Genomic DNA, 26,640 nt, shown 5'->3' on the forward strand with positions numbered 1-26,640 from the left:
CAAAGTTTTCTCTGATTAAGCATCTTCAAAAAAAAATTTCTAAGACTTATTTGCATTTTGTTCCAAAGTCAATTGGATCTGCTTTATTAAATGTATGGCCCTCTGACATATTTTCCAAAGAACATATTTCAAGAATAACTTGAGAAAGTTTATATTTCAATAAATATGGTAAGGTTGGTCTTAACAAAGAGCTGTGGTGCTTGCTTTGTTAAAAGCTAGCTAGGATCTACTCACTCAGGGATTGGTGGTCATTCTCAGTCCTGCAAATTTAATCATGGGTGCACTTGATGACTTCTGAGTGGGCAAAGGTGTGCCAGAACAGTGATGGAGTTCAGCAGTGAACATGCAAATCGGATTCTTCTTGATGGGTTGACAGGAAGCTTCAGCTCAAAATGCAGATGGGGCTTAAAAAAGCACAAATTAGAAGTCAAATGTTACCCAAAGAGAAGCTGAGAGAGAATGTGGATGGAAGAGGAATGAAGAAACAAAGTGTTAAGAACAAAATCTTGGATTTAAAAGTAATAAGTAGCTTTCTTAAAATGGATGCAAATTAACCTTGAAGAATGGGTAGTTTTACCACTTGTTTAATATGCAGATTTCTATTATTTTCCTGTGTGGCAGACTGCTCCCTCCCAGGTTCTGGCTACAACTTCATATCAAAAAGACAAGGGATAACTCCACATTGACCAAACTCTCTGCTCATGCAGGGATGGTACTTTTAAAAAAGGAATAACAAAACAAAACAAAAAAAGGATGTGCAATACATTTTCATTCAGGGCGTTTCATTTACTTCCACTTTGTTGACATGAAAAAAGCAATGCCCTCTCCATTCTGAACCATTTGGACCACAGTTCATCATTATGTGGTTGACACATTCATTCCATAATGGCTATTTTCTTAGCACCATAGGCATCCCTTAAACATGAGCATGAACCTGTTCAGAAAATAATTCTAGCATTTCCACTGTGACTCTTCCCCTATACAATCCTTTTCATTAGAAATCTGACATATTAGTGTCATTAGTTAGTTCATGGCTTTTCTATTGGTTAAGTATATTCTTCAAACCCAGGATGGCCACCATCTCTGGTTAGCATTAAAAGGAATTTGAAAGAAACAAATACTGTAACCATGATTTCAAATTGCAGTTAGGAATAGCTGAAAAGGGTAGCTATACTGGGTTTGGGATGGAGGTAAGTAGATAACACTAACTAGCCAGATTAGTTTGACATATTCTACAAATTCTGCTGGACTCACCATCTTGATACTTAAATCATATTAGTATGTGTGAACCTGATGGAAGTTTGTGAAATGGGCACATGCACTCGTCTATGCAAGAATTCCAAGTTAGATTTAATTTCTAGCAAACCTGAACCGTAGGAGTCAGGCAGCGCTATATAAAGAAATACTCAGTGGTTTATTGTGATTTGCACCAAAGGCCAGCTATTAGAAACAGCTGGGCTTTATGGAATCCTAATCACGGTTACTCAAAAGTCAAACCTACGGAACGGGAGTTTATTCCTAAACAAGATTTACAGACGGAGGGATCTAAACGGTCACACAAAGGGTAATGGTACGTTTTTCTCGACGCAACCCGAAATAAGCGGCCGCAGATGCTCAGACTTAATCCACGGTACCGCCGACCGGCGGAAGATATTGTCGCTGCAACGCTAATAGAGGAGGCTATATTCGTAGAGATAGAAACGAGTTAGAAATACCTACCTTCTGTCATTTGACTAATGATCCGTTGAATTCGTTTTCATCTTCCGAAGCAAATTAAGTTCTTTAAATCTTAGATGTATAGCAACATCGTCCTGCATCCATAACGTTGCCTGGGTGGTGTTCTCCATATTTTTATCCAACATGCAGGCGATGCGTTCCTTCCCACTTTTTTCTCTTTGTATCTCTACAGCCGTCCTCCCGTTGGCTTCAGCGCTCACGTGCCCGGGACGAGTGGGGGATCTTCGCGGATCCGGCGTCGCGTGAGCAAGGGACGGGGGAGGCTGGGCGGGGATCCTGCCTAGGGCTCGCAGCACCGTGAGGGCGGAGGGAGGACGGAGAAGAGAACTTTGCAGGGAAGCAGTAAGAGAAGGAGAAATCAGGGTAGGGCTGTAGCGTACGCAATTTCTTGGCTGACAGCTAAGGAAGTCTGAGGCGGAGTTCACGTGTTGCACAAAACCATGGTGTCTTGCTTAAGCCACAGTTAGGGGCTTTCCAATACCAGGTCATAATGAGTGATTTGCAAACTACATTAGGGGCTAGCGCAACGCACTAAGCCAGACAAAGCTCATTTAATTCCGCCTTAGAGTAGAAGTCTGAAGATATCTTGACTCCCCTTAATCAATTCGGCTCTTCTGTGTTTCAGGACTAGCTATCGGTGACGCTTTCTCCTTCCGGAGAGGCGCACCAGGCGGACCTATTTTATTATACTGTACGTACTTTCAGTGCTAAGCACGTACGCTTTTATTCTTCAAGGCCTTTTAATATAATAATACATTGACTTTTAAAAATTGTATGCCACTATGGGCTTTTACACTAACCTGCTTCTGCTTTCAGCGCTTTTGTTGTTACATGCATTGTATTTTTAATTACTGTTTCAGTTTTTAAAAAGACTAAGTTACAATTTTGAGTGCTCTCCGGTCAGAGCAAAAGCTTTGTTTTGAAAGGCATAATACAATTCTTAAAATCTATAGATTTGATTGTGTGCAAAATCACACTAGGTTTTTCTTTTGAAGTGTAAATCTTACTAAGAATCTCAATGTTATTAACTGCCTGCTCTGAGAATTTATGTTCCGGCCCCAGGGCTAGGAATCCCAGATTTGTCTGATTTCTTTGTAATATTGATGCATAAAGGTAGACAAGTATTATGGTTCTTCTAGAATACTGTATACTTGGTATGCTTTATTTTCTCCCTTTCGGATCAGTAACTAGCAATTAAAATTGATTGAATGACCAAAAAACATCATCTCAAATAAGCAGGTCTATAAGAGTTGGGTTAGGAAGAATTTTACCAGTTGCAGCTTCTTCTGTCATTGGAGCATGGCCAGGTAGAAAAGCTGGCTGCCCCTTTCTAGTAGATCAAAAGCTGTGAGAAGAATTGATAGCTGGCATTTGCATTGCACGCTTATCTGTAGTTAACCAAACCATAACTAACTCAACTTTCCAAATGTTCTAGGTTCCTCTGACACATCAAAACATAAAAGTAGTCACATGGGCTGGGTTCACCCATAACATTAGGTACAATATTAATTTGTGGCCCAGGGTGTCATGGAGGATGTAGCTGTAGATTGCTCATGCGTGCCACAGGATTCCCCCTTGCTTTCCATCCGTTGTATTACCTAGATGGAAGTGCTGGATAAGCCAAGACAACCTTGCATGCTTTCTCTCTTTTCCATCTTCTTATTCTAGGGAAGAAGTGGAGATTCTAAGCCAGCGCCAGTTGTGGAATGGTTGGAAGAAAGGAGGTGGGAATGTAGCTCTGCAGGTCAAGGTTCAGACATATCTATCCCTGTTTGGCAGAGTTTAGAATAGAGTCATCCACCCTTTGAAGGAACAGGCATGCACTGTTTTGAGCGTTCCTGGAAATCCAGTGGCAACGGGGACCAGGAGCACTTTCTCTGACTCTGGCTGGTTTGCTAGCTGTGATTTTTCACTCTGATTTTTCACTAGTTGCATCCTACTATATTGCCACAGTGTTTTCTGTTGTTGGCCCCACACATTTTCATGAAGTTAAAACATGGTTTGTTTATAGTGTTGGGTTAATGTGTTATGTGAATTCACGCAACTGTGAGTTACTCAGTTAACACATAGTAAAATGTGTGTGAACCTGTCTTTTAAAGATGTCACGTGAGTTATAAATAGTTAAATGTGAGATTGTCAAAATGATGATTGGAGTTTGGAGATTATTATGAGCTGATACTACATTAATCAGTTGCCCATCTGTTTCTGGGCTCTTATGTTGTTACATACACATCCAGCCTAAAGCTGTTTCTGTTCTATGATGAAAGGATTAGGAGTAGGTCTGAGGAGCACAGACTCTTCATTGTGGCACGGAAACTTGGCAGTGCCTTTCCAGGGGATGTCTTCTGGGCTTTCCTTCTTCTAATTAATTTTGAAAACTCATTCAGCGGCACTGAATATTTAATTACCTATAATTATAGGACAGATTTTGCTATCTTGTAATTTGGGTGAAATTGGATGATACAGCTCTACTTTGTAATGAGGGGTTGGAAAATTTAAATGTTTTTCATACCATTTTATAATAAATTGCTTTGTAATAAAGTAGGCCCTTTAAATAAGTTTAACAGTCTGTGAGTCAATAATAATAATGGCTAGGTCTCACGTTTTGAAGAACAAGGGATAAAATATCCTCAGCCTTCTTCCCCATTCTGTTTTTTTTTTTTTTTAACTAGCTCTTCTAAGCATGTTTATCCATGCTGAGTATCAATCTCGTTCTTTGGCTGAAATTGATAAATTCATATCAGTAAAGATACATATATGGGGAACTGAATGACAGTGCTACATTAGGGAGAAGTTTGAGCCTTCTGCACAAAAACGAAAGTCATTGTTCGACTGAGTTTCCTCATTCTGCTCTATGACCTTAGAACAATAGAGATGCAAAGGGCCATCCGGTTAAATCCTCAGTGGGGGATTGCAGCCGGTACTGCTCAGTAAGACCTGACCCTCACGATACCTGACATCCCAGGGCTTTTGCGTATTCAGTGCTGAGGCATGGAGTGAGAGACTTTCTTGATAAATGTTCTATTCTGTGCAGCATTTAAAAATAAAGGATCCTCTGGGTTTGATGACTCCGTGAAATGCACGGTATCTTTGCTTGACGCAATAGCGGTGCTTTCACTGTCACACACGGAAGAAGAGCAGACCGTATACCGATGGGGTGGCCGGGCTGGCATCTCATGCTGAGTCAGGATTTCCAGAATAAACCCAAGTGGGCTGGGTCCACACAATAGCCTTAAGCCAGAACCAAGCACACCTCTCTGTAGCTCAGTGTGATGTCAAAACCCAATATTTCTGGGTAGCAGAGCAATTAATTGGTTTCAGGAAGGAGTGAACCAGAGTTTTCTAAGATGAGCCGTATTTGTAATGGAGGAAAAAGTCTCTCTCCTTTGAAACAGCATTACTAACACCATACTTTACATAAACTGCAGACTGATGCCTAGCACAAATATTCATTATCTGAAGTGTTCAGCGTGTGAGCAGTCTGGATTGCACACTTGATGTTCCTGTAATGACACTGGATGCTGCCAGCACTTGTGCATCTAGCGTGAAGATCTGCAGCAGTGAAAACTTTACATAAATGATGTGAGATTGGCATCTCTGTGAATCAGGACACCGGATTGTCCTATGAAAACCGACCTTTATTCTGAGTAGGCGTGTGTCTACAGCAAACTATGTAATTTGATTAACGGGGACAAAGGATTGGTCAGGATTTCATCTTTTCTTAAGCGTGTCCAATAATAAAGGCCTGAATGGGGTTTCTGAAGAAGTTGACTGTGAGAGCTGCATGCAAAGCATTTACCATGAGCAATGGGTTGGGCTGGATGGCCTGATAGTTATTTCTGCCTCTTCAAATCTCAAATGCTGTTCCTGTGTGGTATTCAGGGAGACTGTTTCTCTGTTCATCGGTTGCTATTACAATCAATAGCATTTTTTATTTCCACTGGTATTGGAGCAACTGTCAAATGGTTCCCTTTTTCTTTATATTTCTTTATTTGTATTTATTCTATGAGGCTTATGTGCCACTCCAGCCATCAACTGACTCTGAGTGACTTACGGTTCTACCTTGCATAAACAAGGCTAAAATAATTACATAATATATTCCTGTACAAACAAGAAATCATATCCCCGTAGAGGGTTCTTACACAGGAGAATTCCTCTCAAGTAATCTACCCCTCAAAGCCCTGTTAAAATAACTAGGTTTTAATTGCTTCCCATATCTCAATAATGTCAGGGCATGTCAAATCTCCAGGGAATACTTCTAGAGAAGTGGGCAGCAATCAAGAAAGCCCAACTCTGGGAAACTTGTAAATAACCTTCTTTAAGAGAGGGAGCCTCGAGGAGCCCACTCTTCCCAATATATTTGCTGGGAACAGGAGGTCCCATAGATATCCATGTCCTGGGCCGTGAAGGGCTTTAAAGATGACAACCGCAGCTTGAATTGTGCCCAGAGGCTAACTGGTACCCAGTTAGCAACTCTTGCAGTAGTGGTGTTACATGGGCATACCTAAAGGGTACCCATAACTGAGCTGCTGCATTCTGGACCACCTCAGCTTCTAAGTGGTTTTTAAGGGCAGCCCCATGTGGGGCATATAACAATGGTCCAAATATATATGTATGTACTTAATGATTTAATGTTCAGGTTTTTGACTGCATGATTAAATTAATACATTTTACATGCTTTGGAGTATGAAAACTAGTCAACAGCTGAACAACATCCACATCATGGGGGCACATATCAGTAAGCATATTTTGGACAACTGCCAGAAATTAATATCTTTAGAAGTGCTGTACATTTTTTATTTAGCCTGGTTTTCATCACTGGAGTAGAACTGAGAGTTCAGTTTTCAGTGTAAGTATTTCTATTATCTAAATATTATGAAATAATATTTCATTATTTCTAATGAAAGTGAACTAAAATTGAGTAGAATGACATGAAGGAGAGAATAAAACTCCTTCTTGTGAATGGGTTTCACATGGGAGATGACTGATTTTTCAATCCTGTATTTTTCTCTGGTTTGATAGGCAAAGAGATGGCTTTGGTTCCTTATGACAGCACAGCTATTTGGGGGATGCAGAAGTTACATAAATCTTCCTCTACATTCTGTTTTGCCAACCACACAATTCACATTAAGCAGAACTGGACACAGTTGGGTGTAGCTGCTGTGGTATGGGATGCGGTGCGTATAATTTGCATTGATTCATTTGTGGGGAGTTGTAGTAGTTCACTATGGAGGTCTGAAGAAGCTAGACAGGGCCCTTTAGCAATTGAACGAATGGGTTTCTGTCTTCTCTATAGCCTTAGTGTTTATTTCACTCAACAACAAAAGTGACAAAATTCTAAAATGATACATCCTATTTACTTATTTGATTGAGTGATTGATTGATTTCTACAGCCACCTGTTTCAACAAGTGACTCTGGGTGGCGACAAGTGACTTTAATTGAAGCATGGAGATGCTTTGGAGAACTTTTTCTCGTTTAGTCTTCCAACCCTCTGAGAGTCAAGCCAGGAGTCGATGCTTTCTAGGAAAGTGATGTCAGTTATACAGTGAAAGGAAGAGGCAACAGATTTGAACTGCCAGGGTTAGGAGAATTTAAGAGAGAATTTGCATTGAACTCCCACGACAGATGGCAATCATCTGCTTTATATGGCTTCATCCTAGTAGGCAGTAAAAATTGTTATCTAACCATATAATATTTCATGTCTGAGAGCCTCTGGCTGAGTGGCTTATCCAAATTTTTGCCAAGATTTTGGTAGGGAACTTGACATTCTCCAAATTCGTTAGATTACAACTCCCATCTTGTCCAAAAAAAGGGGGGGGGACATCAGAATGAGGAAGGCTAGTGTAGATTTTCCATTCCTTTCTACCATGATTATCTCTTGTTCCTTTACATCCCACCCAAAATTTCCAGTGGCAGCATTTTTTGACAGGATGGTAAAGTAATCCTGCATATATCCAGAATACTGTGAACCACTTCCAGTTCTGGAAAATCTACTTCTGGAAAGCTACTGAAACACTCTAGGAATGACTGGAATCTGCAAAATGGAAAGTTCTGAAAAATACAAGTATGTTCTATTCATGGAACAGTAGATTTTGCACTTTCCTAATTGTTATTTCTATTGTTCTTTCCTCACTGGGAATTGATGTTTAAATTAAAAAGTCTTTCTGTAACCCAGAGCTGAATCTGTTTTTGTTTCACTTTCAGCCAGCAGTCGCCAATAACCGATAACAACAGCAGACCCCATAGCTACTCCCAGTTATCACCCTTCAGAATCCCTCTCCTGTTAGTCTGGCATAGAGAGAGAATCTTAACTCCTTAATGATATTTAACCACTACCATATCACTGATGGTGAAACAATGTTTAGGCAAAGAAACGTAGGCTGGGATTAATGTAGCTATTGATCTCCTTAAAGTTATTTTAATTGTGATGATACAAAACATGGATCTCAATAAATACTGTAGCTTGCAAGCTACTGTTAGTTCACCTTGTGGTGGCTTGTAGTTCATTGGGGTGTTTCTTTCACCATTCTTAGTTTGTCATTTGCTTAATTTGTCACATTAAGTTGTGACAGCTGTAATCCCTAGCATTGAAGATACTTGGCTTAAGAAGTCTTAAAGGTTTCCATTGCTTCAAAAATAGCTCTCCAAAGGTTGGGGACAAAAATTGACAGTATATATTTACTAGTATTTCTGTGCTATCCTAGGGGCTTATTTCCTGCAAATGGATTTAGGATTGCAGCTTCATTGAATACTTGCTGCCTTGCTAAAATGGTTTATGTGGCTAAGAGAGAAAGCGATAAGACCTGGTATTGGTGTTCTCGGAGCACTGAATTGTTTGGTCTTCAAAGATATTCATTTAGAAAGAGATTAGATAGTACTGTACACTGAGGTTAAATTTTGGTCACTTTGGACATGTTTAAAGATATTTCTTATTATACAGCAGTACAATTTTTGTATAGATTCACCCTTTCCTGAAGAAAACTTGCTTGAATAAAGTAACCTTCCAACATACGCTTGGAATGCTCCAACAATGCTCAGTCAAAGTGCAATGTCGAAGTCAGGCTCATTTGCACTTCTTGCTTGTCCCAGTGCAAGGGCACACCACCTACTACTTCAGGAGGGCAAGAATAGATGACAGTGTCCTTAGCCCACCCCTTACCTGCTGGGAAAGTGACTTCTGCCTATGTTCTCAATTCTGTTGGGAATTTCCTAATTTTCACTCATAAAAGCTAGGTGTATACATTTGAAAGCTCCAAAATAAAGACTTTCACTTGCTTGCCTGAAAATGACATCTCGTCCTTAATCATTTTTACAAGCTTCTTATGTGGCTGATAGAAGAAATGCTATTGTCTGGCTTGATTTGAATTGGTATTCTTAATTTTTTTTCTCCTGACCTAGGCGGTAGTCTTGTGCACTTTCTTGGAGACGGGAGGTATTGATCTGCAAGGACGCATGGTGATTGAGTTAGGAGCTGGGACAGGCTTACTTGGAATTGTAGCTGTGCTACTTGGTAAGTTACTCTGGAAACTGGAGTCAGTGACGACTAGTAGTTCATTTTGGAATCTAACAGGGATCTCAAATTGTATGGTTTTCTTTTAGCATTACTAATATGGGAACAGAAAGGATATGATAGGCACGCTTTTCAGCTTTCCTAGAATACTGTTTAACTTTATCAGTCTTTCACTAGATTTATTCTAAGGATTTTCTTTACAGTCCTCACTTTTGCTTCATGTTTTTCTCCTCAGCTGTTGGAAACCCCTAATAATGAATGCTAGTTTTCAAATTAAAAAAAAAATCTCTTTGAGGGAGGTTGGAATAATTTAATATTTCACAACTTTGTCCCTGCCAGTTTAAAATGTATGCCTAGAACAATCTTCACCATCTGGTACCTTCCAGAAGTTTGGACTTTAATTCCCAGAATTTCAGAGCCAGCGTGACCATTGTTGAGAATTCTGGAAACCAAAGTCCCCACAACTGGATATTGCCCAGGGTGGGAAAGTTAATCAAGAGTAATTGCTCTATAGTTTAATACCATAGCAATATTAGCCTATTGGCTGAATTATACATACAGGTTTTCTTCCTGAAGGATACTGTATAATCATAAATTTTCCTTATGTTTTATGTAAGTGTACTAATTAATTAATTAGCACAGCAATCAAATGATACAAGGAGAGAAATTTACAGGGACTTCAGTTTTCTTTGAATATTAGATCATTTTTGTTCTGGATAGTTTGGGCTATATTAAATGTTATCCACATGAGCTTCATTTGTGCTTAGGAATTTCTCTTCTTTATTTCCTCTAAAATCTGCTCTGTAAGGACCTAATTCATTTAGTATTTAACTTTTGTTGTTTTTTTGGTCACTTTAGGTGCTCAAGTTACAATCACAGACCGAAAGCCAACATTGACTTTACTTCAGTCAAACGTGCAAGCTAATTTACCTGTCAACCTTCAGCCAAGAGCAGCAATAAAGGAACTTACCTGGGGACAAGATTTGGCAGACTTTCCTCCAGGAGGATATGACATTATCTTGGGTGCAGACATAGTTTATCTGGAAGAAACATTTGCAGATCTTCTTCAAACACTGGATTATCTCTGCTCTGATGAGACTGTGATCCTGTTGTCATGCCGCCTTCGCTATGAGCGGGACCAGACCTTCCTGAAGATGCTTAGAGAACTTTTTACAGTGCATGTAGTGTTCTATGACCCTGGTAATGATGTGCATATATTCAAAGCACAGAGGCATGTCCTGAAGGGAGATTTGTGATTGGTCTGATCATGAATTCTTGCCAGCTCATATTTCCAGCAGAACAGTAGATCACAACTACCATGTAATTTGGAAAAAAAATGTGACCATCACAATGGAAGTACTTTATGAGAATAAAGTAAAACTAATCTATTTTTGTTCCATATTTGGAGTTTCATTAGGTTGATGGTTTTCTACAAAGACTGCCTTCTTGATTTACTCATCATTAAAATAAGGAATTAATCAGGTGAGCCATCAAAGGATAGCAATCCCTCAATTTATTTTTGAAGAAATAACTGTGAAAAAATGGTATATGGTCACTGGATAAATGGGCTAATTGTCCATTCTTTCTCTCTGTTTCAGCCACCTGGCCAGTTATATAACTTCCTCAGTAAACTACAGGTGAAGGCCAAAGGGGACATACTTTTGAAGGAAGAAAAACGCTTCAGAAAAAGTGGTGGAGTAGAATTGGGGGCTTCCTTGGATGAGTGTCAAAGAAATATGGAGCTGGCTCTAATTCTTAATCCTTTTCACTCTGAGTAATACAAATTATGAGACTTCAGACTTTTTTTCTCACTTGCATAGACGAATGTATCTTAATGCCAAATACTTGGCATTATAGTGGCTTGGATAGAGAAAAAAAATTTCAATACAGCTGATAAACACTTCAAGCAACTTTTTAGACATCTTTTGAATCATGTTTGACTAAGATAAGTGGCACTGACAATCGAAGTATCTGGAATTCATCACAAAAAGTTTTCAAATGTTGTATACAGAAGGACCAAATAACTGAAGGGCTGAAATTTTCTTTTATACTGTTTTTTAATTCATATTTCAATAACTCGTGTTTCAAAGTTGTTTTTTTAATGAAATTTCACAGATTGTATCGGGAAGGTTTAGTTTTTCAGAGTATAGACAAGAAGCAGAAAGATAGGACCTGTGACGTGCAGCTTGCATAATTATAGCCATTTTTTAAAAGGGTCACTTTTCATATTATATAACTTCAAACATTTTCATCACCAGCTACACTTGTGGGAAAGCTGGGAACGGTTTCATTTTCATGGAGAGCATAAGGAACACGCTCGCAAGGATATGTTAGCTTGCTTGTGCTTCCAGTTGCTAGGCTCCTGCCTAAGGCTTCATAGTTTCCAGAGACTCTTTCAAAGTCTATTCTGGCTATGTTGCTCATTCCCACATGGATCAAAAGGAAGGGATAGTTGGCTGGTGTGGGTCTTCCGGGCTGTGTGGCCGTGTTCTTGAAGTTTTGTTTCCTAACGTTTCGCCAGCCCCTGTGACCGGCATCTTCAGAGTGCAGGAGCACAGACAGGAGTTCTCTCTGCTCCTGTCTGTGCTCCTGCACTCTGTCTGTGCTCCTGCACTCTGAAGATGCTGGTCACAGGTGCTGGCAAAACGTTAGGAAACAAAACTTCAAGAACACGGCCACACAGCCCGGAAGACCCACACCAGCCATCGTATGCCGGCCGTGAAAGCCTTCGACAATACGAAGGGATAGTTGTTGATGGGTTTGAATATTCTTGGTAATCTCTCTGTCACATTCTGGATATGGGTATGCCTCTTGCAACATGCCTCTTGCAACATCATATCAGGTCTACAAAGCCAACTTGATTCCACTTGGCAGGGAATTGTCAACTACTCCGACATGTCTCTTCTTTCTCAGTACAGTTTGTGGCAGGGTGAAATGCCCAGCTGGAGGGAAGCAGTTGGGTCTATGCCAAGGTCATGGATTTTTGTTAGGGAAGGCAGATGACTCAGAGACAAGAGCAGATAGGCAGAAAAGGGGAAAAAAATCTGGAATGCACCTATAAAGTGCCTTGTACCTGCTTTAGATATAGAATACTGTATAAAAAGAGTAAGGAAAAGCAGAGGAAGGGCCATTTTTATATTTCAGATGCTGTAGGACAGGCTGCTGGAGAAGATACCATATGGTTAATGTGGAATGGAGTAGGGGAACAACTCAGCCTCCCAAATCCAGAGATTCCGACCTTGTGATGTGGAAGAAGACGGAGGAAAAGCCTGGGACAGCTTGTGAGAGTGTGGAAACACCAGGCAGATGGACTATGTTGTCTGTCCGGAGATTCAAATGCTGGATGGTGAAACTTTGCGAGTTGATGGCTTTGTTTAGCAGCCAGGAGAAAACTCAGACGTTCAAGTATTAGTAATTGAGATAAGGAGGGGGAGAAGCTGCCGTAATAAATTACAAGAAGAAAGTGAGGGAAAGAGACATAAGGGGGAGGAACATTAAAGAAGTTAAGACTTTGATTTCTTATATTTCTCATCCTATTCTGTACATACATAGAAATACACTGATTGTAAATAATACTTTTATTTGTATACATTATTAGATCACACTACTTCATTAGTATAGGTATCCATCCATCCATCCAGTACTGTACTGTAGTGTGTGTGTGTCTGTATCAGCTCCTATCCTGACCCACCCTCTGACATGGCAGCTGATTATCTTCTAGTGGGAGAGCCCGGTGCTGCTCTGCTAGCATGAAGTTTCTCCTGATTCTCTTGCTTCTTTGGACTACATACTTCCATTTGTTTGCCAATGCCAAGGGGCATTTTTCTTGTTCTTTGGTGTTCACTTCTCTGCCGCTCCTGGAGAGTTGCAGCCATCCTGTCCAGGAACTTCTCAGCTTCCCTGATGCATGTAAGTGCAGAAACTCAAGCCTCTTCAGTTTCTTTTCCAATAAGAAAACAAGCTTGTACTTGCAGCAGGTACAACTGGGGTCCTTTTCAGGCAGGAAAGCAAGTGTTCTGCACATTTAGCAGATCTTGATTCTTCCCTTGATATGCACGTTGCTTGCATCCTGCAGCTTTCCTTGCCGACTCCCCTAGCCAAACTTCCATCAAATTTTCCTTGTTTGCTTGCTCTAGTTGCAAGCTCCCAAAAGCTGCCTCTCCAATTGATTAGCCTGAACTGAAAATGGGCAACCCCCCCAACCTTCCCCCCACTCCATCTTTTGTATTCTAATCATCCACTATGTCCTTTCTAGACCTTGCATTTAGCTGTATAGAGTGAAGCCCAGGGCTTGGAGGTATACTTTTCTGCCAGATGTTATAGAACTGGAAAATATAGAGCATTCTGTTCTAAATCCAATTTGTTCCATAGCTAATATGTTCTCTGAGTCCATCCAATCCAGGAATTTAACAGCAAGATGCTTAGCATGCATGTTGCTGATGATTCTGAGGAGGCTGATGATTCAGTAATTGGCAGGTAGATTCTGATAACTTTTTTTATAAATGGGGGTTATTAAGGCAAGGCCCCAATCTTTAGAAATAATCACTTTGGAAGGCAATAAATGTAAACGAAGCGAGTACCGGACCCACTAGTCCATGTTGGAGTGTATAACTATGACAAAGACTTTGCCTGGTGCATTATACCAGGGTTAAACTGCTTAATTAGTTCTGTAATTTCAGTAGTAGTCACTTGAGGCCACTGAGAGATTAAGCCTTCAGCCATTTTAAGCTCAATTTCAAAGGCAGATGTCTCATTGCACATATATAGAGTTTGAAAATGGTCCTTCAGACAGCAACCAATATTTGATAAGGTCAAGACAGGCAGGCAGAAAGGTGAGGAGTGATATGGGTTTTTCTGCACATGCTGCACTAATCAATTGTTGCCACGTTTCACTGAGTGACTGTTTTTCTTGTATTTAGTTTTTTTTAATGCTCTATCATCTCTTCATGGGAAGTAGAGTGGAGTCTGGAGAAGGGTCATTGCTGCATCTATTGAAATACATTGTTACCTAGAAATATATGGTTTCTTATACAAGGTTTTCTTGTTTAGATTTGTTCATTTAACAAATTTATATAGCTGCTCATCTACTCAAGGAATTCTGGGCAGTGAACAGAAATACACCATAACCAAATTATACATAACCAACCCAAAAGAAACTGGGTTGAGGCCCTGAACGTTACATTATCAATGTAATAAATAAATTATAATAATGTTAAAGTAAATTATGATACTGTATTATATAATAATTTATAATAAATAAAACTACCCCCATCAGAGCTCCATCGATATCCTCGCCCTGGTCGCTGGGGAAAGAGCAAGGTCTTCATAGCCTTTTGAAAGTTCTCCATGACCAACAAGGCATATTTCCTGGGGCAATTATAAGTATGGTTCAGGACTATTCACAAAAACATCAACATCTTGGCTTCTCCAGGGAGGTGCTCCTAATGATGGGCTATGAGCGTGCACTTAAACAATGTACCAAAGACCTGGAAGTCCAACAGGACCAGTCTGCTCTACCTAAGAATGTTTTTTTGAGCAGTCAAGCCCTTTTTTATAAACCAGCAAGATACTTACATAACTCTCTCCAAATTCCAAAGGGCACTAACTCTAGCATGCTGTAATGCTATTCCCACAGCAGTTTTGGAGGGCCGATACAAAAAAGTTCCTTATGAGCTGAGATTGTGCCCCTGTGGATAAGGGGCTATTGAAACTACAGCTCATGTCCTGCTGTACTGTACTCTATAAGGACTCACGGACCCATTTTATAACCCTATTTGGTAAAATACCTGGGAAATCCTGATCTATCTTATGTACAGTTGCTGCTATCTGATCAGTATGATTCAGTTTCTTTGAATGTAGCTAAACTTTGTTACACTGTCTGTAAAATTAGGCAGACTTTGCCCACTGATGGGCAAATTAACTGTAATATATTATGTTTTATTTCATTTTTCATGCATTTTTATTTGTAATTCTGGTCTGTGACTGTAATAAAATATTGATTTCCTGGAGCCCACCAGATGACATTGCCTCATGGATGGGACCTGGAACATGCCCACTCTGCCTGATTTAGTGGGACGGGCAGAAACCATTGGAAGTAGGCGGTCTTGCAAATAACCTGGCTCCATGCCATGCAGGGCCTTAAAGGTGACAACCAGCATCTTCAACTGCACTCATAAGCCCACTGGGAGCTTAGTAGGGGGCCACGTAGGCATATTGTGGTGCATCCAATACTGCATGTGCTCGTGTGTTTTGGATCAGCTGAAGCTTCCAAGTGCTCTTCAAGGCCCATGAACACCACATTGCTATAGTCCAGTTGGGAAGTGACTAAGGCACAAGGGACCATAAGCAGTGCTTCCTGATCTAGCAACGGGTGCAACTGGCATACAACATGTAATTGTGCAAAGGCCCTCCTGGACACAGTTGCCACCTATTCCCCAAGCAGGAGCTATGAATCTAGAACCTGCAGACTGCACACCAACTCTGCCTGGGGAAGCATGACCCCATCCAGAGTTATCCATAGAAAATCACAGGGACCCTAAAACTCATCCCCCATTCAGTCTTGCCAGGGCTTAGGGTTAGGGTTCTTCCCCATCCAGACCTGCACAGCACTAACAAAGCATCTCAGTGGGATCACATGGATGGCTGACAGATGATTTTGACTTATCTACCACTCCTTTTCTTAAGACTGAGCAGTTTACACATATGAAATTGAAATATTAAAAATCAGTAACATAAACAAGTCCCTGATGTCACCAGTTGGACAGCAGAATCTTTAACTAGCCCCAATTGTGTCTCTGAAGAGCCATAGTTTCACATTTCTAGCAAATATTATACAGAAGCTGTTATGTGGGTGAAAGTCACCTTCTGAATGTACTGTCTAAAAACCTATTTTGAGAAAGGGATCTTAAAACCAAATTGTTCTTTTAAGGCATGAGAACAATGGTAATTTTCAGTTATTTTTAATTTCTCCAATCTGAAGGAATCCATATGGAGAGGAACTACTTGCGCATGGAGTTCATTCTAGAAGCCAAACCTAGTTTGAGCTGAAGTTCAGAGTTCTTTCATGGGTCAATTGAGTGCCAAAGCCCTTAAAAAACTGATGAAATACTGTTTCGGGACAGCCAGTTTAACACTAAAGATCTTCCTACTGCAGAACTCTATGAATTTTTATATTTAGCAGAGCACCCTATATTTATATATTCTGGTAGATGGGTTCAGTTATCTGAGCATCCCATAATAATGGTATTGTTTTGATTAGAAAAAATGGTTAGTTTTTCTCTTTTGTGCAATAGAAATAATAAATATATGGTCCAGAACAGGGGTGTGCAAATTCCAACAGATTGAGGCCATATATTTCTGAGGGCTATTCACATTAAATGTATTAAAAGCTGAACAGACATGCTCACATGCATTCACATATATGCACATTTAAATGAGTATGGCAAGGAGTAGAAGGGAAGGGGGTGAAATGTGGCATGGAAAGGATAGTGGGATGCAAGACAGGGCAGCAGTGCGGCAGGGAAAAGACAGGGTGGCAAAAAGTGTTAGTGAAAGAAGAAAGCAGGTACTAAAAAGATGCAATTGTGAAACAGCAGGTGCCAAATTAGGGCAAAGCATTTGGAGCTTTGCAGGTGGTGTGCGCCAACTACATTCTTTGCACTCCTGCTTGAAGAACTACACAACATAATCTTTTTATATTTTGCTCTCAACTGACTAATTGACAAACACAGCAGAAGTGATACCATTTAAATATATTATCCCATTTAAAAAAAGAGACTTCAAAAAGATTTTAAAAGCATGTTTATGTATCTGCACACAGATGTGTAAAAAGGGTTTTATGACAGTTTATACCACAAACTTTACAGTAAGAAAAAAGCACTTTTATGACAGTATTTCACAAATTCACAAAGATCACTTTAATATACAAAGCAATTACTAGCATCTGAAACACAAAGCAGTTAATATGTACATAATGTTAATAAAATGCAGTATAACTCAGTACATTAAAAAACAACAAAATACAACTGGATAAATTACAAAATTAAAACTGGGATATTTCAAAATAATAAGGAATTCTCAATTTAACTTAATCCATTTCTAGTTCATATTTCTCTGCCTAGTAATTTAATTTGTAATAAAAACATTTTAAAAGTTCGGTACCCTGTTTTTGTGCTGATTATTTTGGATAAAGAATCAGTTACAGGGAGGATAAATTTTATTAAATAAAACTAGCACAGCTGTCCCTGCTCCCACAATATTCTAAAGAAAGTTCACATTCATGTGAAGTTGAGATCCAAACACAAGAAGAATAAATTTATCTGAAGTTGCACAACTTTCTTCCCTATTTCTTAGTGCTCCTCAAAATAGAACATGAAATATATGTGAATAGTAAAATCTTAAATGGAATTAAAGGTTTAACATTTCATTTATTGTTTCACAAATAACCCCATGACCCAAAAATGGAGTGGCACCTGGATAAAGTACAACTTATAGAAAGCATTTTGAAACTATCCCTTAGTTTTTGTTATGAACTTTTTGATTACAACCAGCTTGTTTTATTCTTGAATCCTGTTTTTCAGAATGTCAGTAACATATCTGGCTAAGTCTGAGGCTCAGGTAACAATGTAATACAATACTCTCTTGAAGTACAGCAAATACTTGTTTTGGAAAACTAAGGCATGCACCAATGTTTGATTTGCTACATGATCAACAGGTCAATTAATAGATGGCATTCAAGTGAGGAGGCTCCACAGATACATAGGAGTGTTGAAGTGCTCTGGGTTCATTGTGGGGTTAAAAAAAACCACATGTAAACACAGCTCAATTGTATTCTGTGCATATGCAAAATTAAGATGCTCTCACCATGCATTACAATTCCAAAAGACCTTGAGGTTTGTTTTTTCAGCCATGTATTCTGAAACATTGTGCTGAGATAAGCTGTTGACATTCCAGACACATACTCTATAGCTTAGCATTGCAGAAATAAATGATATATAACATTGCTACAAAGTAGCGATGCTAAAATATACAGTAACCCTGAGTAAGTGGACAAGTGGGTGCAAAAAGACGTGTAAGGTTCCTTGATGACGTACACAAGGTGCAATTATTCATAACAATCCTGAACGAACCTCAAGAATTCCTAACTCTGGAGACAATTTTTTAAAAGGCTTGAAATGGCCAGTAGGAACCTGTACCTGCAATACCAAAATACATTTGTATTTAAATGTGTGCCTGCTTGTTTTGGGCTACAGTTGCATTTTTTTAAAATTACACTTGAGGCTGCAATATTTAGAATTCTTAATTATTGACCATGTTCATGCTATGTTCAAAATGAAAATTGTTATTACAAAACTGTAGACTGCTAAAGTTTCAGCACCATTTATTTATTTAACAGTCCAAAGCTGGCTGTGCTTCTCAAAGTGTTCAGAACTCTTTGGGTGCTCAGTGTCTTGTACATGTATCAATAGGCATAACATCTGCACACATAGATTTATACAACATAAGAAATTCCAATTTAATTAGAAACACTACATGTGGTAACTAATACAATCTCCTCTCAGTTGGCACTGGGAAATATTGTGCTTTAAAAAAAAAATCTAGTTATATTGCTCATTTCCTAGGTAAAATACAGAATTCCTTTCTCTTTCAAGTAAAGGTAGTCTTCGACTTATAACTATTCATTCAGCGACCGTTTGAAGTTACAGTGGTGCTGAATGAAGAGACTTACCACCGGTCCCTAAAGTTACCAACGCTGCAGTGCCCCTGCGGTCATGTGATCAAAACTGGCAGCCCACCTGCACTTATGACTGGAAGGGCACTTCAACTCCCCCCCTCTGCCTATCTCCCCCTGCTGCCATGCCACCCCAACTGACCTTCGCCATCCTCTTGCTCCCATGCCCAGAAAGGGGGAAATCCCACAAAGGGGCTTTTTACAGCCTCAGAGCTGCAGCACAGTGTGCAGCCCAGCCCCAGCCCAGCAACCAGGCCGGGCACACCTTGTCAGCAGCAGGAGCCAAAGATGTTGAAGGTGGGGTGCTGGAGCACAGGAATCTCAGAGAGAAGGGTGGTGAGGGCAACTGTGGCTAGGACTGGGTTGAGCGGCTGCAGCTTCCCAGGGTGTGGCAAGCAGCCCCAGAGCCATGCAGTTCTGGAGCTGCTTACCACCCCGCAAGGCAAGGTTCTGGGTGGCCAAAAGGGCAGAGATGGGGGGGAGGTAGAAGAGTGGGGGAGTTGGAGGCAATCCCTTACCTTTTTGAGGCTTGGGGCTGGGAGGGACCAAGCCCGGAATGGCTTGGATTGGGGTGGGTCCTTGGTTAACGACCAGCAGAATTTGTTTAACAACTGCAACAGGGAGTCCCAGGATTGCTGTTGCTAAGCAATGTGGTCATCCAACATCTCGCTTTACGACCACATTGCTTAGCAATGGAGATGCTGGTCCCAATTGTGGCCGTAAGTCAAGGACTACCTGTATTCTTACAATTAAATATTAGCCTCTCTTATTGGAATCCCCCTAACTTGAGATCTAAATCTTTGGTATTGCCTTGTGCAGATGCCTCTGAAAAACAGCTGTCTCTTAGGATTATCACAAGAGTCCATTGAGTAATGAGATCCAAGCATACAGATATTAAGCCTGCCATAAGGAGGAGCACATTAAAGTCACATTAATACACTCAGATGTATCTGCTGCTGAGCCATTCCTCTTCAGGCTACAAGTAGAAAATTTGCATCTTTGTGTAAAGAGAATATTCCCACACATTAAATGTCAGAAGTAGAAAGCATCTCTCTCATTTAACATGCTAGTTTTTTTAATGTGCATGAACAAACATCCCTGAAGCATCCCAATGGTGCATGTCCACAATAAACATATGTATCTGCTGATCATGTATTTCAGTTCTTAGTTATAATTATGCTGAAAGCTCTCCTCTTTTATAAAATGATATAGCTGTCATTATGTAATTTTATACTGGTTTAGTTTTACAGAACATTGCAGATTCCAGAACAGACATATTGTACAGTTACCAAACTTAATCTGAGTAGAAGTGTGCTTTCAAATTCAAGTTACAATGCATTTACAAGTTGCTCAAGTGTAGAGTAAAATTACACAAATAAAATACTGAGCAACCCTTTTTCTCTTTTGTTCCCTCCATATAACCCAAAAGTTTTCCAATTGTTTTTGCCTTAAATGAATAGCTGCCCAACAGACAAAGCACAAAGTGAGGAACTTGGGAACAAGAGGAGCTTTAAACAGTTGCTATCACTTCATAATTCACCATCATAACAAATACAAACTGCAGTGAAATAAACTGAAAATGGGTAAGTAAACAACAGTACAACATATCAGTAAGCGCCAGAATAATATAGCTCAAAATATTTGGGGTGGGGGGTGGAAGAGAGAAGAAACAATAAGCATGTATCTGCACACATACAGACTATTTTTTCTGACCTCAATATACTATAATATTCAGCATTCCTGACTTAAAAGCTCTCAGAGCTATAGATTATATACTGTGTATATATATTTTATATATGTACATACTTTATACACAAACCTTTCCAAGAATATCTTTTAGAAGAGCACCTCAGGCAATATTTGTACTGCCTGAATAATGCTTTTTTTTTTTTTTTTGTAAAATATAGAAACTGTACTTCAAATCAATTCTATGTACGATGACTATAATGGAGCTAGCCCTTTCTATGCCAGTTGTTTTAGTTAAACCTGTCAACAAACTCAACAAAATTTCTGTTATGCAGCAAAGGGGCCAAGTGTACAATAGAAACTAACTATTCAATAAATTTATTAATAAATTAGCAATATACAAACTGAGGGTTGGTTTTTCAGCACTATCTTCTGTTCATTTTGGCTATTACTTGCAAAGCACATATGGAACCAACCTGCTCTATTCTTGGGAAATTAAAACATAATTCAAATTACATACGGAATGCCAGATGCCTAAGTAACCTGGTACAGGATAAATAAAATGGACTGAAATCTTGTTTTATTGCTGGTGAAAAATCTCAGAATGTAAATTCTATATTTACTATAGACCCAGTACAACAGATCCTGTGATAGTACAAGTGATCTACATTTAGCCTCTTTCATAGAGCACTTTTTCAGAGCACTTTTTTCATAGAGCACACAGAGTGCTTTTGAGCTCTTTCATAGAGCACTTAAAAGCTTACCTAGCCCCCAAATAACCCATTCCGCTGGTGGCTTGTCTGCTGAAATACAATCAGACCCAATAATTACAAATGATGTCAAAATAGTGGAGAGAGTTATGGTGGTTGCTTTTCAAATACTTAACTTTTTAAAACAAATCTTAGATTATTGCATAATTTTTATACAAGTTAACCCATTTATGTGACCCCAGAACAGCCAGGTTTACGAGATACTTTTTCAAAATTATCCAAAGAAAAAAATACCACATACCATGACAGCAGTGTTACAAGAATGACTTCTGCAAAATCAGTGAGTTCATGATTCTACCATATTTTCAGGGACAGGGGGACAAACTTCACAATGCAGCTACAAATTGTGGATTTCAGCTCTCTATAATATACTCCCAAATCTTTGCTAGAATCTTTGTTTTTTAAAGATGTGGGAAAATGAAGTTTTCAGAATAGCAGCACTTAATTATTAATTTATATGCTTCCATTCTGTCTCATTCAATTTGTGAAAGATCACAATCCATATATAAATATGTTACACAAATGTTCAGGTGTCTATTTTCTATGCCAGTAGGATATGCAAGTTTGCCTAGCAAATTAAAAGGTGAGTGGAAAATTTATCTTTTCTAAATTGGTTTTGACTTACCCCATAAACAAATGAAAAAAAACTTTTAAGTTTATTTGTCCCTATATAAAAAAGATTATTTTTTTGTTTTTAATTTTCATGGAAAAAATGCTTTTAAAAATGATTTAGCCCCTAAATATTGTACAATGTTAAATGCACCTGATCAATTCTCCCCAATATACCATGGTATTTTATCTTTCAGAACAGCTACTAAGTAAGTTTAATAGCTTGTATATATATACATTGAAATAATGACTGGGATTAGACATTTTTCTCCACACGATCCCATTCTGACTTTAATGCCAATCTCAGCTCCTACCAACTCCAGGATATACTTTTTTGATCGAATAAATTCTAATGATTTCAAAAGATTTGCTACACTCATGGTGCAGTTATATTTGCTCCTGCAAAATCTGATTAAAATCTTTGCCTATGGCAACTTTATGTGTATATAATTATTAAAACCTTATGTTATATGGAGTCATATTCATATCAGTCGACTTAAATGAGTTGTACATTAGATATGTTTGATAAAGGTGTCCACTGGATAAATTTAACAGCATCTGAATATAACAATAGGTAGGATTTTAGCCAAAAAAAAAAAATTCTTTATCATATCCACAGTACAGATGCAGATCATGCAACAGAGAATGAATTTACTCCTTTTTAAAGATACTCTATCAAAGGAGATTTTAAGCAAAACAAGAGAAGTTAAAAATCTTGAAAGAGGTAAAGTTTCAGAATTACTTGCATGATATAATTAGGGCAGCTGTAAGTTTCCTTTTCTTTACCCAAAGTATGTATTATGCTAACTATACTACTGATTGTTATCTTGGTAATTTTGCTTTTGGATATAGCAAAATGAAAGAGTAGTGAATGTATTATTATGTTCCCATCTTAAACACATACTACACTACTGCTTCCTACCACTTCATATCCCAACCAAATATGAAAGGTAATAGTTTTCATTTGAATTCAGAAGTCTGATACATGAAACTTATTAAAACATTATGGAAAATAAGGGAAACTGTTTGTTGTGCCAAAACATGGATTGTGTTCATAACTGTCCAACTTGCCTCCTCAATTTCTTCAGTTCACTCCTATTCCTCTATGGCTGTATACCTGGAATACATCTCCTTTGGCATCATCCCACCATATAGCTGTAACTGTACAACTGCTAACATATATTTGAAATTATGCAATAATTTGACAACCACAGCCGCCTCAATGCATCATACCTTGGTTATATATGTGGTCCACTGAGTACTTCAGGGCAGAAGTCCAGGGTGACTCTCATATAGGCATTCAGATGCGCTTATGCTGACTCTTGAAATTACTGTAAGAAACCCCCAACTCCAGTAACTTCACAAATGAAGATTATTAATTCTTGAAGAGGACATTTGTTCTTTTTCTTCAGAATCAGGTGTACTGTGATGAAACTGATTTCAGGAGGGGAAGAAGTGAAGGCAGGTGTTCAACATTCACAGTTTAATGCCAAGCACAGATGAATCAAATTCCGTAGTTGCTTTCAGACAGTTGTGTATGTAAAAAAAAAAGAAGAAATGCTTAGAAAATAAAAAGTTCATTTTGTCTGTTTGGCTGTCACCAAACCAGTTTTTCCCCCCATTAACAAACCAAAAATGGGGAACTAAAATTAATCCGATTTGTGACAATAAAGGTCCTTAAGTGCTTTTAGTTCTTCAATCAATGTCTTGTTTTGGTTTTCAAGCACAGCTACTCTGTTTTCTAGACATTTGACATATTCTTTTTTCTTCCTGCGGCACTCACGTGCTGCTTCCCTGTAGGCAAAACAAAACAAAATATTCAGAGTCAGGACAATTTTCAACATTCATCGCTGGTAATAATTTTACGGCTAGAGCAAACACAGTTCTCCTTCCCATACAGATAAGCAATAAGTTACTGCTAAATTAAATGAAAATAAATAAGTAAGTTAGTAAATCACACTGAAAGGCCAAAAGCTTAGAAACCATCATGGGTCAACAGGAGAACAAGTGTAATAAACAGCACCTACTATTACAAAATCTTTTGTTAGCATGCAGTAACCCTAATTCTCAAAGCATTAAAGCAACCATATCCTCTGCAAGGCTCAGTACAATTACTTATAAGGTTTTGTCTCTACGTATTGTTCCTCATGGCACCATTAACGTGCATCCTTCCTGTCCTTGAGCTGGGAGTTTATCAGCATAAGCTGTGCTGCTCCCATAGCCCAGTTTACTGCACCTCAGTAGTGAGGTCAGGCAGTGTTGTTGCCCCCACACAATTTAATGAGGGCTAATTTCAGGGCAGTGATTGATGATTCCCTGCTATCTGTTCTCCTCCCACTGTCCCCTCTCAGCAAGAAAGCCAATCACTCTCCTGAGTACATGGTTAGGTTTCAAGCCTTAATTTTTATTATCTATTTAGTCTTATTTTATTATTTAATGGGTGCTTCTTCTGACAGGATTATTAATCTCCCTGTCCTATGAAACTGTTTCACAGATGCTGTCAACTAGCACTTGTCCAGATTACAAATTGACTATGTCTAGATGGCAGCATCTACGAACATGTTTCACGGGACTGTCCTCTCTCTCCACTTGGGAATTTGACCGTTTAGTCTGAGAAAGAAAAAATCAATGTACGGATGTCAAACATCTCCCCCTCCCCCCAGTCAATCAGAAGTTTACCTGAGTTATTGATAGAGCTGATCTGGAATACAAAAGAAGCCCAAGCCAGAGAGCTCTTAGTGCTAATGTAAGAGTTGGTTGTCAGACTGATAAGAATTCAAGCAACAGTTGTGCCAATAATTTACTGCTGCAGATTTCTCCATTTTATCAGTTAATAGATCTGCTTCCTCTCTGATCCACAATAAGAGGGGTGAAAATGTGAGAGAATCAGAAAGTCTACACCCAAATGTACATAAATCCATTCATTCTAAATTAAAAATAATTTACTTCTTAGAATTCTTGTGTCACTACTGCTTTCATCATAATAAAGCTTGTTAAAGAGAACTTTGAGGTTCATGCTTGTAAAAAAATCATTTTCAGTTCAGGTAGCTAGCAAAGCTCCAATAGGTGCCTCTGGATTTTTTTTTTTTCCCCCTTTCTCCCTCCTGAAGCTAATTTTCTCCACAAAGCATTTTGGTCAGGGAAAGTGTAGCTTCTCTTACCTCCCATCATTCCACATTTGTGTGTCTCAAAAGTTCTCCATATTTTACAATCTCCCCTATGCAAGTGCATGCGCACATACAACCCCACACCAAGTAGTAGGAAATTTGGCTGACAGATCTACTGACCTTCTGGAAGTCTGATATTTCAGCGTAAAGAGAAAAGACCAAGTATCTAGTGCTCAAGGAGCCCACAGTGCCCAGCTACCAGATTTTGGGGGGGGAGGGGGTGGAATCTGCAACACTTTTCAGGCAGATTGCTGTCCCTGACTGTGTGTCCCAAGCTCATCTTTGTGGTCCCCTAGACTTCACAGTGCAAGTTCTGTGCTAGGAAAGACCACTTCCAAACTGGAACTAAGGATAATGTAGGTTGCTTCAGCAGCATAAGGATGAGATGATTTCACATAGATACATCTTCAAAAATGATTAGTAAAGCACTTTTGTGCTGTGGCAACCTATATATAACGAGCCCTATATGTATGTGCACAGACAACACTCATGCTGGGACCACCAGTGAAACAAAGCAGCTGTGTACATGCACACAAATGAGGAAAGCTTTTGAAATATCTGTGCTGAACCTTCTGGAGGACAAAGCTGCTTTTATGCTTTGAGAAAGGGGTGTTTCACTCATGACTTTGTGATATGCCCCTTCATGTAGATCTTACAGCCCTACTTTTGAGAGGGAGTAATCCATTTACGGTCATGAAATGGTATCACTTCAATTTTTTTTTTGTCTGCGCTCAGTCATGGCTGACCCTGCAGTGACTGCTTTTTTGGACAAGTCCTTTGCAGTTTTCAAGGCAACTGTTTTTCGGAAGTGGTTTGCCAGAGCCTCCTTCCTAGGGCAGAGCCCAGCTGGCGAGCGCAGGAGGCGGGGTTTCCGTTGCTTAGCGCCCTTTTCGGGCGCACGCGGTTTTTCGCGCTTACCGGCAACTACTCCCCACTCCTTTTTTTGCAAGGCACCGCGCCAGCATTTTTCCTCCCACCGGAGTGAGAGTCCCCATTTATCTACTCACGTAAGTTTTCGAACTGTTGGGTTGACAGGAACTGGGGGGAGGAAACAGGAGCTCACCCTGTTTAACGCGAAGGCTGGACTCGAACCGCCGAAGCGTCAGCCATTTCTGGCCGGCAACTTTCGGCGTCATTAAGCCGCTGCGCCACCGCGTCCCCCATCACTTCAATTACCATTGTATATATAAATCAGTTACATTTTGTGAACATAGTAGCAGAGTTCAGCCTTTCCATGAGCTAAAATGAAATCATGCTAGACTGCAGATCATTAGGAAGTATCACGACATGCTTCCTTGGGCCCATCCCATCCCCATGCTTGACAGCATGATCCCAACAGTGCTGGGCTCCAAGAAAACTAGTCACTAGCTTCCTGGTTTATATTGCATAAACATACTGAATCTTGACCATGTGTAGAGTCAGAAAACAGT

General features: G+C 39.4%; 2 protein-coding genes across 7 annotated transcripts in view; one reads left to right on the forward strand and one right to left on the reverse strand.

Annotated features, from left to right (window-relative positions):
* Positions 1-1,927: 1,927 nt before the first annotated feature.
* METTL21A (methyltransferase 21A, HSPA lysine) lies at positions 1,928-11,786 on the forward strand. Of its 5 annotated transcripts, none has more exons than XM_025170199.2 (5): positions 1,928-1,979; positions 6,760-6,914; positions 9,137-9,248; positions 10,107-10,730; positions 10,847-11,786. In XM_025170199.2, the coding sequence occupies exons 2-4, from the start codon at positions 6,768-6,770 to the stop codon at positions 10,502-10,504; spliced, it is 657 nt and encodes a 218-aa protein (XP_025025967.1). In that variant the 5' UTR covers positions 1,928-1,979; positions 6,760-6,767; the 3' UTR covers positions 10,505-10,730; positions 10,847-11,786. The 5 variants fall into 5 exon arrangements, with proteins under 5 accessions (XP_025025967.1, XP_025025966.1, XP_087991733.1 ...); XM_025170198.2 differs by having other exon boundaries at positions 1,974-2,100; XM_088135607.1 differs by lacking the exon at positions 1,928-1,979 and adding an exon at positions 2,044-3,461.
* A 5,247-nt stretch (positions 11,787-17,033) lies between these two features.
* The window catches only part of CREB1 (cAMP responsive element binding protein 1), a 59,379-nt gene continuing 49,772 nt past the window's right edge, over positions 17,034-26,640 (reverse strand). For both annotated transcript variants that reach the window (XM_007433717.4, XM_007433718.4), the window contains one exon: positions 17,034-23,837. In XM_007433717.4, coding sequence (XP_007433779.1) covers positions 23,693-23,837 — 145 coding nt within the window. In that variant the 3' untranslated portion in view covers positions 17,034-23,692. The remainder of the gene's footprint in view (positions 23,838-26,640) is intronic.

The sequence above is a fragment of the Python bivittatus genome, unplaced genomic scaffold, assembly GCF_059951505.1.
Source record: "Python bivittatus isolate LINGU-HERP-01145 unplaced genomic scaffold, Pbiv_v1 ctg000200_np1212, whole genome shotgun sequence".
Taxonomy (NCBI): Eukaryota; Metazoa; Chordata; class Lepidosauria; order Squamata; family Pythonidae; genus Python; species Python bivittatus.

Excerpts from the sequence above, each read along its gene's own strand:
- METTL21A (XM_025170199.2), top strand. The coding sequence starts at position 6,768 with ATGGCTTTGGTTCCTTATGACAGCACAGCTATTTGGGGGATGCAGAAG. Across the intron at positions 6,915-9,136 it reads CTGCTGTGGTATGGGATGCG|GCGGTAGTCTTGTGCACTTT; the intron begins GTGCGTATAATT and ends CTCCTGACCTAG. Across the intron at positions 9,249-10,106 it reads AATTGTAGCTGTGCTACTTG|GTGCTCAAGTTACAATCACA; the intron begins GTAAGTTACTCT and ends TGGTCACTTTAG.